Source organism: Schistocerca serialis, chromosome 2, assembly GCF_023864345.2.
Source record: "Schistocerca serialis cubense isolate TAMUIC-IGC-003099 chromosome 2, iqSchSeri2.2, whole genome shotgun sequence".
Classification (NCBI taxonomy): Eukaryota; Metazoa; Arthropoda; class Insecta; order Orthoptera; family Acrididae; genus Schistocerca; species Schistocerca serialis.
The window spans coordinates 287,557,956-287,574,370 of NC_064639.1; the positions used below are offsets into that span (position 1 = coordinate 287,557,956).

A 16,415-nucleotide genomic window follows, 5' to 3' on the forward strand; every position below is an offset into this window, starting at 1 on the left:
CCTCACATACACGGTATGTAAACATTTAAAAAACCTTCTCACACTTGAACAGATGAGGCACCTTGATTCCAGGAGACTGACGGTCTTAAGAAGTGTGGTCTCCTTAAACGCATTGTCCACAGCAGCAGTAAGTTATGAACAAAACTATAGAACTTGTGTTGAGGAACATATCCAAATTACATTCATTTTGCAGATACACAACATTTACCTGTAGTGGAGATTTTATAAATTAAATTACCAGTCTTATTATTTATAAACATTAATGATTTTCAATCTATATCATATGTCTTCTGTTTTATGTACATTATTTCAGAAGCACATATACCGAATTGAATATTTAGAAAACCTAATATAGCAAGTAGGGATTGTAAATTTTATTACTGTTGTCATATGTATGTAATAGCTAACTGTAGTGTCAATAGCAGTCATGTGAATGGAAAGTTGTATTAACATAGACATAAATATTTATGGTCACACTGTGTATTGTCTCCAACAATCCATTATGAAAAAATTGTGTTAATATTGGTAAATACATGTATTTCCTACCGACTTGCCCTATACCTGAATGTCACAAAACCAAAACAAAATAAATGAATGAAGTGAACAATGAACATAAGTGCATAGCACAAATTCGGAGGCAGGCCTAAAAAATCAATAAAATAATATTACCAAAATTATGACAATACTATGAAAAGGATAGATTGTTACCCACCACATACAGTAGATACTGAGTCACAGATAGGTACAACAAAAAGACTGCTAAATACAGAAGCTTTTGAACAGAAGGCCTTCTTCTGAAGTAGACAAAATACACATACATACTCATGCAAATGCAGCTCACACACACATAACCACTGCCTCTGGCAACCAAGGCCATAATTTTGTAATTATTCCATCTCGTATTTTCCATGCTTTATTACTACAATAATGTATTACCAACATATTAAGAAAAAAATACTATGTATTGATAATAAGCCATATATTCCATTAATGAATTTGTTTATTATGGACAGATGAAGACAACAGCTTGACAGTGTCTCCATACCTAAAAAGGGAAGATTATAATTTGTATGCATAGTGGGTTTTCATCTATATGTTGATTTTTTGTGCCAAAACCATTCAGGAAGTAAGTGTTGCTTAGAAAGTAATGGAGAGATGTGTAATGGAAATCAGCTGGTGACATGAGGAAACTAACAAAAGATCAGAGAATAGAGTGAAGCAGTAGTTGTAATTACCAGAGATAAAATCCAGTAAACTAATGGGACTTCCATATGACTATTGGCTTTTAGGCTGGGAATGCAGTTCTTATTATGGCCTTCATGCATAAAAATTGAAAATATTGGTTATCACAGGGAAAATAGGGATTCTGATCATGGGCCTAAATGGTAACTACAAAATGAGCAATGTATTAAACAAAAATACATACATCAAAAAAAGTTTTGCGTCACCTTGGTTCTGAGAGTTCCAGACCTGTACAGAAAAATAGAATAGAGATCAGCATAAACATCATTTCTGCCCTTTTTATTGCTCATGAAAGCCACACACTGCATGTTGTACCACCATACAGCGAGAGCTTCAGAGGTGGTGGTCTGGATTGCTGTACACACAAGTATCTATAATACCCAGAAGCACATCCTCTTGCATTGATGCATGACTGTATTCATCGTGGCATACTATCCACAAGTTCAGCAAGACACTGTTGGTCCACATTGTCCCACTCCTCAACAGCGATTCGGCGTAGATCCCTCAGAGTCATTGGTGGGTCACATTGTCCAGAAACAGCCCTTTTCAATTCTTTCCCTGGCATAGGAAGTCATTCACAAGATGTGCACGATGGGGGTGCGAATTCTCGTCCATAAAGACGAATGCCATGCCAATATGCTGCCGAAATGGTTGCACTGTCGGTCAGAGGATGGCATTCATGTATTGTACAGCCATTACGGCACCTTCCATGACCACCAGCAGTGTACATTGTCCCACATAATGCCACCCCAAAACAGCAGGGAACCTCCACCTTGCTGCACTTACTGGACTGTGTGTCTAAGGCGTTCAGCCTGCTGGCTTGCCTCCAAACACGTCTCTGACGATTGTCTGGTTGAAGGCATCTGTGACACTCATCAGTGAAGAGAATGTGATGCCAATCCCGAGCGGTCCATTTGGCATGTAGTTGGGCCCATCTGTACCACGCTGCATGGTGTCGTGGTTGCAAAGATGGACGTAGGGAGTGAAGTTGCAGCCTATTGTGCACAGTTTGAGTCGGAAAACGACGTCCTGTGGCTGCACGAAAAGCATTATTCAACAAGGTGACGTTACTGTCAGGGTTCCTTCGAGCCATAATCCGTAGGTAGCGGTCATCCACTACAGTAGTAATCCCTTGGGCGGCCTGAGCGAGACATGTCATCGACAGTTCCTGTCTCTCTGTATCTGTTCCACGTCCGAACATCATCGCTTTGGTTCACTCCAAGATGCCTGGACATTTCCCTTATTGAGAGCCCTTCTTGGCACAAAGTGACAATGCGGATGCGATCGAACCGCGGTACTGACCGTCTAGGCATGGCTGAACTACAGACAACACGAGCCGTGTACCTTCTTCCTGGTGGAATGACTGGAACTGATCGGCTGTTGGACCCCCTCCATCTAACAGGCGGCGCTCATGCATGGTTGTTTACATCTATGGGCCGGTTTAGTGACATCTCTGAACAGTCAAAGAGATGTGTCTGTGATACAATATCCACAGTCAACGTCTATCTTCAGAAGTTCAGGAACTGGGGTGATGCAAAACTTTTTTTGATGTGTGTACTATCATGTCAACCTCGTTGCCATCACCAACTCACAAACTATTAACTTCCAATCCTACCTATGCCTCGGGTTACACTATACTTCACTCTGTCAGATCAAAGCCATCAACTTTTTTAAAAAAAACGTGAAAAGAAAAAGTCAGCCGAACATCCAAAACTATCATTGCCCTCAATGAATCGCCATTTCCTCCGAATCTTCATAGGTCTAGCGAATAACAGGATTCAAGCCACTACGCACAAGAAAAACCATGTGTTGTAAACGAAACGTACGACCGACTTCTGAAACACACATAAAAAATACATATATATCTCGCGCCATCACGTAACAATAAGAGCACACTTCAACGCATATACCAATGGCTCACGTTAGTTGCTAGATCCTGTCTTCGTGACAGACGCTACTTACGAACGGGGCCCTACCGAGGGGGTGGTAAAACTGATCCGGCCAAGGGCACAGTCAAAGCTGGACGGAAAAAGGTAGTACCTACCGAAGAGAAAAGCAGAGAGGGGAACAATTTAAGAATCACGCGGGAGAAGCAGCGAGTTCTCCTACATTTCGAGTTCTTATCTCCTGCCTGTTAAACGAAACATTTCCCTTGGATCGCTACGCACGCTGTTGTCAGTTATTTCTACAGTGGTATTTCGTCCAAGTGCAACTCCCCCTTGTGGAGCAATTGAGTTTTTGCTGTTATTTCGCTACGATATTTTCAGTTTTGAAATTACGGCGAGTGGGTGCTGAAGCTTTTTGACTGCAAGCTTGAGATTTTTGCCGTGGAGGTAGTTCATTGCCAAGCTTAACTCCGTAACAATATTGTGCGCTGTAGCAAAAAAATAGTCATTGTGAAAAATAGTTTGATTCATGTGCGTTGTTTTATGATCGAGAAAAAAGAGCGAAGAGGCTGTACCTGGCCCTTATAGCGACTCGCCATCAACTTTCGTGTCACTTCTGCGACGCATTAACCCATCACATGTTAGGTTTTTTTTTTATTTTAAAATGGCCCCTAGATGCTCAACATTATGCATGATATTTCCGGATGTGCAATAACATTGAACGTGTGGGGATTAGACTGAAAGGTTGCACAAAACTATCGACCGCACCAAATAATTTTGAAATATATTGCGCTGCCTGGAAATACTATGCCGTTTGTAGGCAGTACTGACCAGTTATATTGACAATATCCTTGGCAATCGTTCGCGTGCTTTAGTCTCTGGGCGTATTTGCACACGCTATTCGTTATTGCTGTTGAGTCTTAACACAAACATGATTTCGAAACAAGACGAAAGTACGTTGTTACTGGAGTGCATCGAAATGTTTACCGGTAAATCATTGTTGGCATTGTGGGATATTAGGAGGATGACTATATTAAGAACGAATTGTATGATTTGTTGCTTACAAAATACTGAGAAATGGGAACGGTATCCTACGGTCAGGAAGGTAGATAATTAAAAAAAAAGTAGTGCGAAGCTAGGAATAAAAAGGTATATGTAGGTTTTCGTGTGTGCGTGCTTGTGTACCCTATTTGCCCTAATATAATCCCTTAATGTACGTATAATTGCGTGGCAAATTATCATTGCCGGTTTAACCCATCACTTGTCAAAACTTAATTACTTTATTTTTTTTCAACCTCTCTCTCAGCCGGCCGGGGTGGCCGAGCGGTTCTAGGCGCTACAGCCTGGAACCGCGTGACCGCTACGGTCGCAGGTTCGAATCCTGCCTTGGGCATGGATGTGTGTGATGTCCTTAGGTTCGTTAGGTTTCAATAGTTCTAAGTTCTAGGGGACTGATGACCTCAGAAGTTAAGTCCCATAGTGCTCAGAGCCATTTCAACCAACCTCTCTTTTGCCTTGAGTGAAAATGAAAGGAAAAGCTGTTATGAAAAATTTCAGTGTATCGATACAAAAACTATAGAATGTCCCATTTTTGGGGAACAATATTATTGTCAGTGCAGAAAACTATCAGGAACATCGTGAAGAAAATAAAAACACTGTTTGCAATACTGTTGTGTGTCTGTTCTGTGTGAAATCAAATAAAACATCTGTAATGTACACCAATATTGCACCTGTCCCACATTTTTATGGTTTTTTTGTTGCATTATTCACATCTCCGTGTTTTTTACTCGGCACAATAAAGTGCTTTCCCTTCCTCCCAGCCGGCCTCGGTGGTCTCGCGGTTCTAGGCGCGCAGTCCGGAACCGTGCGACTGCTACGGTCGCAGGTTCGAATCCTGCCTCAGGCATGGATGTGTGTGATGTCCTTAGGTTAGTTAGGTTTAAGTAGTTCTAAGTTCTAGGGGACTGATGACCACAGCAGTTGAGTCCCATAGTGCTCAGAGCCATTTGAACCATTTTTGGATCTTCCTCCCATCACTTTGCTTCCTTATGGTTTTCTATGTTTCGATGTTGATTCTGTTTTCTTTCAAAGGTAGATCATCACTATTCGCCTTCGGGCATGCAAAAGTGGGCGCTTCTCATTTGGATTGGCAAATTGGTATGCGTGCCATGTGTTGACCATGCAGATAACAGGGTGAATAATGGCCCCCATCACTTTTTTGATCTTGTCCTCGTCCTCTGAAGTTATATCTGCTTGTCCAGTAGTTGAACGCCACCCATATGGGTCTTGTATTCTTCTGTGAGATATGGCCTTGTAATAGATTTCTTCTTCTTCTCTCTCTCTCCTTTTTTTCCCATGAGTATCTTTTAGCACAGCTCAAAGGAGTAAAATTACTGTAATTTGTGGCCCTCGATTCCACTGCAAGAACATCCTCTTTACGATATTGCAGCGCCTGTGTTATTCCAAATTACGGTACAAAGTTCCTTCGGACATGCATGCGAAGGAACAGGCACACCGGCGACTACTGCCGTTATCAGCTGTCCTTCTGACAGTCATTTCTTATTCGATTTCTTCACCCTTTTCATGCAGCCATTTCATCTTAGCTTCCCAGCACTCTCTATTTATTTCATTCTTCAGCGGATTGTATTTATGTATTCCTGAATTTCCCTGAACGTTTTTGTACTTCCTTCTTTCATTGATGAACTGAAAATTTCTTCTGTTAGCCATGGTTTCTTACCAGTTACCTTCTTTGTACCAACGTTTTTATTTGAAACTTCTGTGATTGCACTTTTTGGAGGTGTCCATGCCTTTTCAACTGTACTGCCTACTGAGCTGTTCCCTTTTGCTGTACCTCTAGCTGTAGGGAACTTCAAGCATATCTCGTCATGCCTTAGTTCTTCCATGTCCCACTACTTTGTATATTGATTCTTCCTGACTAATCTGTTAAACTCCTTCATCACTACTACTAGGGCAGTTCAATAAGTAATGCAACACATTTTTTTTCTGAAACAGGGGTTGTTTTATTCAGTATTGAAATACACCAGGTTATTCCCCAATCTTTTAGCTACACAACACTATTTTTCAACGTAATCTCCATTCAATGCTACAGCCTTACGCCACCTTGAAATGAGGGCCTGTATGCCTGCACGGTACCATTCCACTGGTCGATGTCCGAGCCAACGTCGTACTGCATCAATAACTTCTTCATCATCAGCGTAGTGCCTCCCACGGATTGCGTCCTTCATTGGGCCAAACATATGGAAATCCGACGGTGCGAGATCGGGGTTGTAGGGTGCATAAGGAAGAACAGTCCACTGAAGTTTTGTGAGCTCCTCTCGGGTGCGAAGACTTGTGTGAGGTCTTGCGTTGTCATGAAGAAGGAGAAGTTCGTTCAGATTTTTGTGCCTACGAACACGCTGAAGACGTTTCTTCAATTTCTGAAGAGTAGCACAATACACTTCAGAGTTGATCGTTTGACCACGGGGAAGGACATCGAACAGAATAACCCCTTCAGCGTCCCAGAAGACTGTAACCATGACTTTATGGCTTTAAACTTTTTCTTGGTAGGGGAGTGGGTGTGGCGCCACTCCATTGATTGCCGTTTTGTTTCAGGTTCGAAGTGATGAACCCATGTTTCATCGCCTGTAACAATCTTTGACAAGAAATTGTCACCCTCAGCCACATGACGAACAAGCAATTCCGCACAGATGGTTCTCCTTTGCTCTTTATGGTGTTCGGTTAGATAACGAGGGACCCAGCGGGAACAAACCTTTGAATATCCCAACTGGTGAACAATTGTGACAGCACTACCAACAGAGATGTCAAGTTGAGCACTGAGTTGTTTGATGATGATCCATCGATCATCTCGAACGAGTGTGTTCGCACGCTCCGCCATTGCAGGAGTCACAGCTGTGCACGGCCGGCCCGCACGCGGGAGATCAGACAGTCTTGCTTGACCTAGCGGCGATGATGACACACGCTTTGCCCAACGACTCACCATGCTTTTGTCCACTGCCAGATCACCGTAGACATTCTGCAAGCGCCTATGAATATCTGAGATGCCCTGGTTTTCCGCCAAAAGAAACTCGATCACTGCCCGTTGTTTGCAACGCACATCCGTTACAGACGCCATTTTAACAGCTCTGTACAGCGCTGCCACCTGTCAGAAGTCAATGAAACTATACGAGACGAAGCGGGAATGTTTGAAAATATTCCACAAGAAATTTCCGGTTTTTTCAACCACAATTGGCCGAGAAAAAAAATGTGTTGCATTACTTATTGAACTGCCCTCGTACATTGTCATCTGAGTCTACTTCTGTTCCGAGATACACTTTACAATCCAGTATCAAATTATGGAATCTCTGTCAGACCATGATGTAATATAAATGAAATCTTGCCATATCACCTGATCTTTTCCAAGTATACTTCCTCCTCTTGTGATTCTTGAACACAATATTCTCTATTACTACCTGAAATTTATTACAGAACTCAATAAGTCTTCCTCCTCTCTCATATCTTGTCCCAAGCCCATATTCTCCTGTAACCTTTTCTCCTAATCCTTCCCCTACAACTGCATTCTAGTCCCCCATGACTATTAGATTTTCATCCCCCTTTACATACTGTATTGAACCCTTCAACATCCTCATATACTTTCTGTATCTTTTCATCTTCAGCTTGCAACGTCGGTATGTATACCTGAACTATTGTTATCATTGTTGATTTCCTGCCGATTCTGATAAAAAGAACCCTATCACTGAACTGGTCGCAGTAACACTGTCTCTGCCCCTACCTTCCTATCCATAATGAATCCTACGCCCGTTATACCATTTTCTGTGGCTGTTGATATTATCCTATACTCACCTGACCAGAAATCCTTGTCTTCTTTCCATTTCACTTCACTGACCCCAACAAAATCTAGATTGAGCATCTGCATCTCCTTTTCAGATTTTCTAGCTTCCCTACCATGTTCAATCTTCGGAAATTCCACACCCCATGCCGTAGAACGTTATCCTTTCGTTGATTATTCAATCTTTTTCTCTTGGTGACCTCCCCTTCAGCAGAGCCCTCCCAGAGATCCGAATTGGTGACTATTACGGAATCTTTCGGCAATGGAGAGATCGTCATGACACTTTTTCAATTACACTTTATGTGTCTTTAATGCAGTGGTTTCCGTTGCCTTTACGTCCTCATGGCGTTGATCACTGCTGATTCTTCCAAACACAATAGAGTTCCTTGAACCTCTGCCCCCTCCTCTGCTGTCTTTGACACCCCCGTTGGCAGAAAGAGGCTGACTTCTTATGCCGGAAGTCTTGGGCCACCAATGTTGATTATTAATCAAATTTAAGCAGTGATGGGTTTCGAAAGCGGGACTGAGAACGTCTTACTTACCAATGAGTGACGCTATCCCTAATCCATGGGCGAATCCACAAAGTTGTCATAATGCCTAAGATACTTGGACGTGAAACTACACTTGTAACTTTCAAAACTTGGAAAGAATTTCCAAAAGCCAAAGTATCGTTGAGCAAAAATTCGTCTCTCATATGGTGCAATATTCTAGAATTGCCATTTTTGATATAAACAAGGTCAGTTTCGAAGTGTGTCATGCAAAAAAGAACTAATTGTTTATAACTGACACAAAAAATGAATAATGTCCCACAGAATTGATGGTTATCCACTCAATATTTGTTATAAGTAGATTACTTTGATATTTAAATCCACCAGTCAAATTATACAAGTGCTACAGCCATAATATTGTATCTCTGCTATCAGTAATAAAATGCTACATTTGGCACAATGGAAAAGCCTACAGAATCACAGGTAATCACTTCTAAAAGTGTATGAGAATTTTGTAATGAATAAAAGCTTCGCATCCTACATTCCTAGGGCGGGAAGGGAAGCGAAAAGTGGTCCCTTTTACACTCATTTGCCTCCCTCATGCCCCCGCCCCCTTTGCGGATGCCTGTGCATGGGGACAACCACTTCCAGTACTGTTTCAAATGTTGGACCGTCAACGTGTAAATAGCTTAGATAAACCTTTTTCTCGTTGAATTATGATTCTCTCATCAAGTTTTCGCGAGTGAATCTGTGACACATCCACATTCTTCTCTTTTCGCGTGTCACAAAACAGAACGATTATCACAGCAGCAACGACTTGATCGACCAGCATTCCAAAACAGTATTGTACAATATCGATGCAGATTTTTATTGGGAAGGTTAGGGAGGACTTAAATAATACTGCGCAATACTATTGGTCTGGGAGGCAGACTTGCAGTGGGCAACTCACCTCCAGCCTGAGCAGACGCTCGCCACCGCGCTGCCACACGGCGCCCACCGTCACTTCTCCCGTCACCTGGAAGCCGACGTCCTTGCCCGTTGCTGCCGCGTCGTTCAGCAGGATCGTGCTCTGTAGGCTGTAGCGCTGGCCGTGCCCGGCCGCGAACACGCCGTCGTCGACGCCGCCCCCTCCGGCCCCGGCAGCTGCTGGGGACGAGACGAGGACGAAGCTGTAGCACGTACACACCACGACCCACAGGACACACAACGCTGTCACATTCGGCTGCATCGCGGAACTGATGTGCTACGACCAAACACACTGCCCGATAACCAGGAAGTGTCTATACAAAAGTTCAGCAGAGCACAACGCCCACTGCTCACGTTACAGTCTCACTAACGGAGTAATTCACAACCGCTGATGTTCCAGCGGAATGCAATCAAGAGTTCCGAGCAGGCAATGATGGGTACACTACGTGTACAGCTTTTGCTATCCTGAACCAGACTGAGGGCCTCTCTCGGTGCCTTCGCGGCGAAATACGACTTGCATGAAGCGTCGCGCGTCAGCCGAATCGCATTACCATATCTGATAGCACAAGCGCGCGCGCGCTCCCGTGTGTGTGTGTGTGTGTGCGCAATTTCCTTTCGCGCCCAGGACAGTTCCAGTCTCTCACTCCCCACGTGCGGTGCCCGCCGGGCTTCTGCCACTACACTGGGGTCTGCCTGACCAGGGAGCTGCTGTGTGTGACCTTGCTGAGCATTTGTCGTCGAATGGGGCCCGCTTAATGCGATAACCCCCCTGTCCAGAGTACGCTGGCGGTGCGCTAGCTGCTGCTGTCGCAACTGAACGACTTTTTAATCGCTCGTATCAAGCTACCTCCACCCGTAATGACACGCGAAGACTCATTTCGAATGCGCAAGCATTTTCACCAGAGAAGTCGTAAGTATTATACTGCAGACGCCGCAATCACGGCAATGAATACGTGAAATGCGCACTTCAAATTTCCTGTTAAAAGTTCTATGAATGTCTTCCGTCAAAAGATCTCACCGTGGAAAGTCACGCAAAAGAAAATAAATAAATAAATAAACAGGCAACTTAGAATTTTTGAGTTCTATGTATTTCAGGGTTTTATGATTAGCTGGAAGTGATTATATGTTGCCTTTATTACCTACTACCGTTAAACACTTATAATGTCACCGGTAACACCCCTTCATGTATCTTTATCTTACTAAAGGACAGTCGATGACAATATAAACAACGCACTTATCAGAAACCACCTTTACACACTTAAAGCTGAACTATGCTCCCTTGGCAATGATGATGCAATACACTGTTGAAGCTGTACGAACATCTCGCGACAAAAATCGAAACAGGAAAGTCTAGGTAAAAATATACAAGTAACTTCAACTTCTTTTAACTTTCGCATTTCAATGGTTTCTGGTAGGCTGCAAATGCGGTTATGTCTCCCTTACGTACTCCACTTCAGCAGTTGTGCTGACGCTGGTTACAAACTTTCCTGTAATGTGTAACTTACTAAACGAACTCTACAACAACAAACACTTTGCACCTGTCACCAACCACCTCCACGTTCTCACACAAACAGGCGCTCATGACCACTGCAGGTGTTGCGCAATGAAATGTAGTCTTTGAAAGTTCAATATATGGAGTATAGACAAGGATGAACCGTTCATATTACTGCTGCTCCAGCACACGTAAATTATCTGCCGTGGATACGTCCCCTGTGGATGGTTATCGTTGCACTAAATGTCGTCTTCGCGCAGACAGAGTGGCATCGTGTTACACACCTCCTCCAGAGGTAGCAGGTCTCTTATAGACAAAAGCAATGCACAGTTTCTGTTAACTAGGGCGCTTCAGCAGTCCTCCAAACACTGCCGTAAATGACAACGCACGTTCGATGTCATATAGCTGACGACGACAGCTCAAGTGTTGAATAGCACCCACTCGTCGGAATCTCGACAGAGTGCCAAAACGCACCTCGCGTAAGATGGGCAGCCTATAAGCAGCAAACTATTTACGTAAGCGAGACACAGTAGAACATTCCTTCTTTGGCGCCGACTTGCGACTGAGGCACTCTACGCGTCAGCTGGAAAAGCGAGCCCGCTGCCCTCTGGCGCAGGTAGCCTACACTTCTCCTTGCTTCCCCCCTCCCCCTCATGCCCATCGCCTGTCACAACGCCGTTATGTGGGCGGAACGACTCGCACTGGCCACCTTCTTTTTCACCTGGAACCGACACAGCTGGCGAGTCGCACCGAGGTCAGGCACATCGGAACTGGTCAGTCACGCCTTCCCCTCGCCCAGCCTACGAAAGTGCTTTCCATTTTCTTGCCTGCCCAAGAAGATTCATGCCTGCCGCGAAAGTGAGATTGTTGGAGGTACAGCGCATAATACATTAAGCAGCTATTAGTAAATAAAATTACAGGATTTTGTTCATTTGAGCACTCGAAGAAGGAATGATAGGTGATACGGGTTTAATGTCCCGTTGACGACCTGACTGGTTTGATGTGGCCCATCACGAATTCCTCTCCTGTGCCAACCTCTTCATTTCAGAGTAGCACTTGCAACCTTTATCATCAATTATTTGCTGGATGTATTCCTATCTCTGTCTTCTTCTACAGGTTTTACCCTCTGCAGCTCCCTCTAGTACCATGGAAGTCATTCCGTGTTGTCTTAAGGATGTCCTATCACCCTGTCCCTTCTTCGTGTCAGTTTTCGATATATTCATTTCTTCGCCGATTCTGTGGAGAACCTCCTCATTGCATCCTTTATCTATCCACCCAATTTTCAACATTCTTCTGCAGAACTACATTTCAAACGCTTCGATTCTCTTCTTTTCCGCTTTTCCCAAAGTCACACAACGTACATTCTCAGATAGTTCTTCCTCAAATTAAGGCCTGTGTTTGATGTTAATAGACTTCTCTTGGCCAGGAATGCCTTTATTGCCAGCGTTAGTCTGCTTTTAATATCACCCCTGCTCCGTCCCTCAGGGGTTGTTTTGCTGCTAGCAGAATTCCGTAACTTCTATTTCGCGATCACTAATCGTGATGAAAAGTTTCTTGCTGTTCTCATTTCTGCTGCTTCTTCTCATTACTTTTGGTTTTCTTCGATTTATTCTCAGTCCATCGACTATTCATTCCATTCAGCAGATCCTAAAATTCTTCTTCACTTTCACTGAGGATAGCAATGTCATCAGCGAATTTTATAACTGACGTCCTTTCACCGTGGATTTTAATTCCGCTTGAATCTTTCTTTTATTTCTTTCATTGCTTCTTCGATGTATAGACTGAACAATAGGAGAGAAAGACTACAATCCTGTCTTACACTCTTTTTAATCCGAGGACTTCGTTCTTGCTCTTCCATTCTTATTGCTTCCTCTTGGCTCTTGTACATATTGTATACTTATAGCTTACTCCTATTTCTGTCAGAATTTCGAACATCTCACACTATTTGACACCGTCGAATGTTTTTCCCAGCTCGACAAATCCTATGAACGTGTCTTTATTTTTCCTTAGCGTAGCTTCCCTTATCAGCCGCAACGTCACAACTGCCTCTAGTGCCTTTAGCTTTCCTAAAGCCAAACTGATTGCCATATAACACGTCATCAGTTTTCTTTTCCTTCATCTGTGTGTTATTCTTGTAAGCAACTTGGCTGCATGAGTTGCTAAGCTCATTTGCGATAATTCTCACAGTTGTCAGCTCTTGCAATCTTCGGAATTGTGTTGATGTTTTTCCGAAAGTCAGATGGTACATAGCAAGAGTCATACCTTTTACATACCAACGTGAACAGTCGTTTTGTTGCCACTTCCCAAACGATTTCAGAAATTCTGATCGCATGTTATCTACCCCTTCCGTCTTATTTGATCTCAAGTCTTCCAAAGCTGGTGTAAATTTTGGTTCTAATACTGGATCCTCTGCCTCAAATACAGAATTTCGGAAGGAAACGGATCATGTATTTCGAAAGGAACCTTTGTGGCATTTGTTAAAAAAAAATGGCTCTGAGCACTATGAGACTTAACATCCGAGGTCATCAGGGTCATCAGTCCGTAGCGGTCGCGCGGTTCCAGACTGAAGCGCCTAGAACCACTCGGCCACACCGGCCGGCCTGGACATGGTGTCGCTGTTTTCTGCTCTTGGTCACATAGGCCTTCGGATTGGACATACATTTTGATATTTTCGTGGGATTTTACGAAAGACGTTGTCTAAGTGCCCCCTTTACCAAAAAAATTCCTTCAGGAAATCGACAATCAATTACGATATTTTTTTCAGGATCTACACGTCACTCTATTGTCAAAACAGAGACACACGTGTTACCCAAAAGTTCAGAAAATTCGATATTTAATATAATGGTACCAGAGGCAGGGATATATGTGATATTATTCAGAATGTCTCGACCGAAAATTTCTTCGAGCATTCGTGAGGGTAACTGAAGGTACCTAGCGACTGAAAAATGCGCCTGTCATTCCCTTTGTCAAGAAAGCTCATACGCGGATGCATATACGCTGTGTGATCAAAAGTATTCGGACACCTGGCTGAAAATGACTTACAAGCTCGTGGCGCCCTCCATCGCTGGAATTCAATATGGTGTTGACCCACGCTTAACCTTGATGACAGCTTCTACTCTCGCAGGCATACGTTCAATGAGGTGCTGGAAGGTTTCTTGAGGAATGGCAGCCGATTCTTCACGGAGTGCCGCACTCAGGAGAGGTATCAATGTCGGTCGGTGAGGCCTGGCACGAAGTCGGCGTTCCAAAACAGCCCAAAGGTGTTCTGTAGGATTCAGGTCAGGACTCTGTGCAGGCCAGTCCATTACTGGGAAGTTATTGTCGCGTAGCCACTCGCCACAGGCCGTGCATTATGAACAGGTGTTCGATCGTGTTGAAGGATGCAATCGCCATTCCGGAATTGCTCTTCAACAGTGCGAAGCAAGAAGGTGCTTAAAACATCAATGTAGGCCTGTGCTGTGATAGTGCCACGCAGAAGAACAAGGTGTGCAAGCCCTCTCCATGAAAAGCACGACCACACCATAACACCACCGCCTCCGAATTTTACTGTTGGTACTGCACACGCCGGCAGATGACGTTCACCGGGGATTCGCCATGCCCACACCCTGCCATCGGATTGCCATATTGCGTACCGTGGTTCGTCAGTCCACACAACGTTTTTCCACTGTTCAATCGTCCAATGTTTAAGCTCCTTACACAAAACGAGGCGTCGTTTGGGATTTACGGGCGTGATGTGTGGCTTATGAGCAGCCGCTCGACCATGAAATCTAAGTTTTCTCACCTGCCGCCCAACTGTCATAGTACTTGCAGTGGATCCTGATGCAGTTTGGAATTCCTGTTTGATGGTGTGGATAGATGTCTGCCTATTCTTACCGAGTACCGAACCATATTTAAGACTGGATTCAGGATTTCCTTGCAGATACACGATCCAGTCTGATTAATGCCACCATCGCCTATGTTCGATGTCTACGAGGAATAACCACTCACAGACGGCAGGCGGCTGCACTAGCAGTGGACGGTATACAAAGCGTGTCGAGGGGCGCGGACTACAGTGCAATCGTAGTCGTAATATGGAAACGGAGCGATTTATCTCACGTCCAGAAGGGCATGATCATTCTCTTTCGGGCCAAGGGTGGGAGCCTTTCCGGTAAGGCTACGTTTGTAAGCTGTTTGCGTGTCGTCGTGGTCAAATTATGTCGTGGATGGCAAAATGGCGGTATCCAAAACCGCCGCAGAAGCAACTATGGTGCAGCGCAGGTCATAACTGACAGGGATGAACGACAGCTGCGGAGACGTGTACTGTTAAGCAGCTGATGACCCAGATGAACCAAGGGGCTACCAACAGTGTCTATACAATGACCGTCCAGCGAACGTTGCTGCGTACAGGCCCACGCAGCAGGCGCTTGGTTCATGCACCCTTGCTACCTACTGTTCATTGGCGACGAAGACTAGAATTTGCAGTCCAGTATCGCAACTGGACGGTCGCTGAGTGGCGACATGTGGCCTTTTCAGATGAATCACGTTTTATGCTCCGAATCACGTTTTACGCTCCATCGGACATCCAGCCGCTGGCGTGTACGGCGTGAAACCTCAGAAAACAAACATTCTGCTACATTCGTCGGAAGGATACAGGCCGGAGGACGGAGCTTTGTGGTCGTGGAATTTCCTGGCTGATTTCATCATTCGGGGAAGTACGAGGGCAGTTCAATAAGTAATGCAACACATTTTTTTTCTGAAACAGGGGTTGTTTTATTCAGCATTGAAATACACCAGGTTATTCCCCAATCTTTTAGCTACACAACACTATTTTTCAACGTAATCTCCATTCAATGCTACGGCCTTACGCCACCTTGAAATGAGGGCCTGTATGCCTGCACGGTACCATTCCACTGGTCGATGTCGGAGCCAACGTCGTACTGCATCAATAACTTCTTCATCATCCGCGTAGTGCCTCCCACGGATTGCGTCCTTCATTGGGCCAAACATATGGAAATCCGACGGTGCGAGATCGGGGCTGTAGGGTGCATGAGGAAGTTTTGTGAGCTCCTCTCGGGTGCGAAGACTTGTGTGAGGTCTTGCGTTGTCATGGAGAAGGAGAAGTTCGTTCATATTTTTGTGCCTACGAACACGCTGAAGTCGTTTCTTCAATTTCTGAAGAGTAGCACAATACACTTCAGAGTTGATCGTTTGACCATGGGGAAGGACATCGAACAGAATAACCCCTTCAGCGTCCCAGAAGACTGTAACCATGACTTTACCGGCTGAGGGTATGGCTTTAAACTTTTTCTTGGTAGGGGAGTGGGTGTGGCGCCACTCCATTGATTGCCGTTTTGTTTCAGGTTCGAAGTGATGAACCCATGTTTCATCGCCTGTAACAATCTTTGACAAGAAATTGTCACCCTCAGCCACATGACGAGCAAGCAATTCCGCACAGATGGTTCTCCTTTGCTCTTTATGGTGTTCGGTTAGACAACGAGGGACCCAGCGGGAACAAA

The 16,415-nt window shown here is 44.4% G+C and overlaps 1 protein-coding gene across 5 annotated transcripts in view; it reads right to left on the minus strand.

The window, feature by feature from the left end:
- Window positions 1-16,415, minus strand: part of LOC126457056 (microsomal triacylglycerol transfer protein) — a 220,485-nt gene that overhangs the window by 103,974 nt on the left and 100,096 nt on the right. For 2 of the 5 annotated variants that reach the window (XM_050093049.1, XM_050093047.1), the window contains one exon: window positions 9,412-9,608. In XM_050093049.1, coding sequence (XP_049949006.1) covers window positions 9,412-9,608 — 197 coding nt within the window. Of the gene's footprint in view, window positions 1-9,411; window positions 10,443-16,415 lie in introns of those variants that run through there. The other 3 variants (XM_050093048.1, XM_050093050.1, XM_050093051.1) reach the window with 2 other exon arrangements.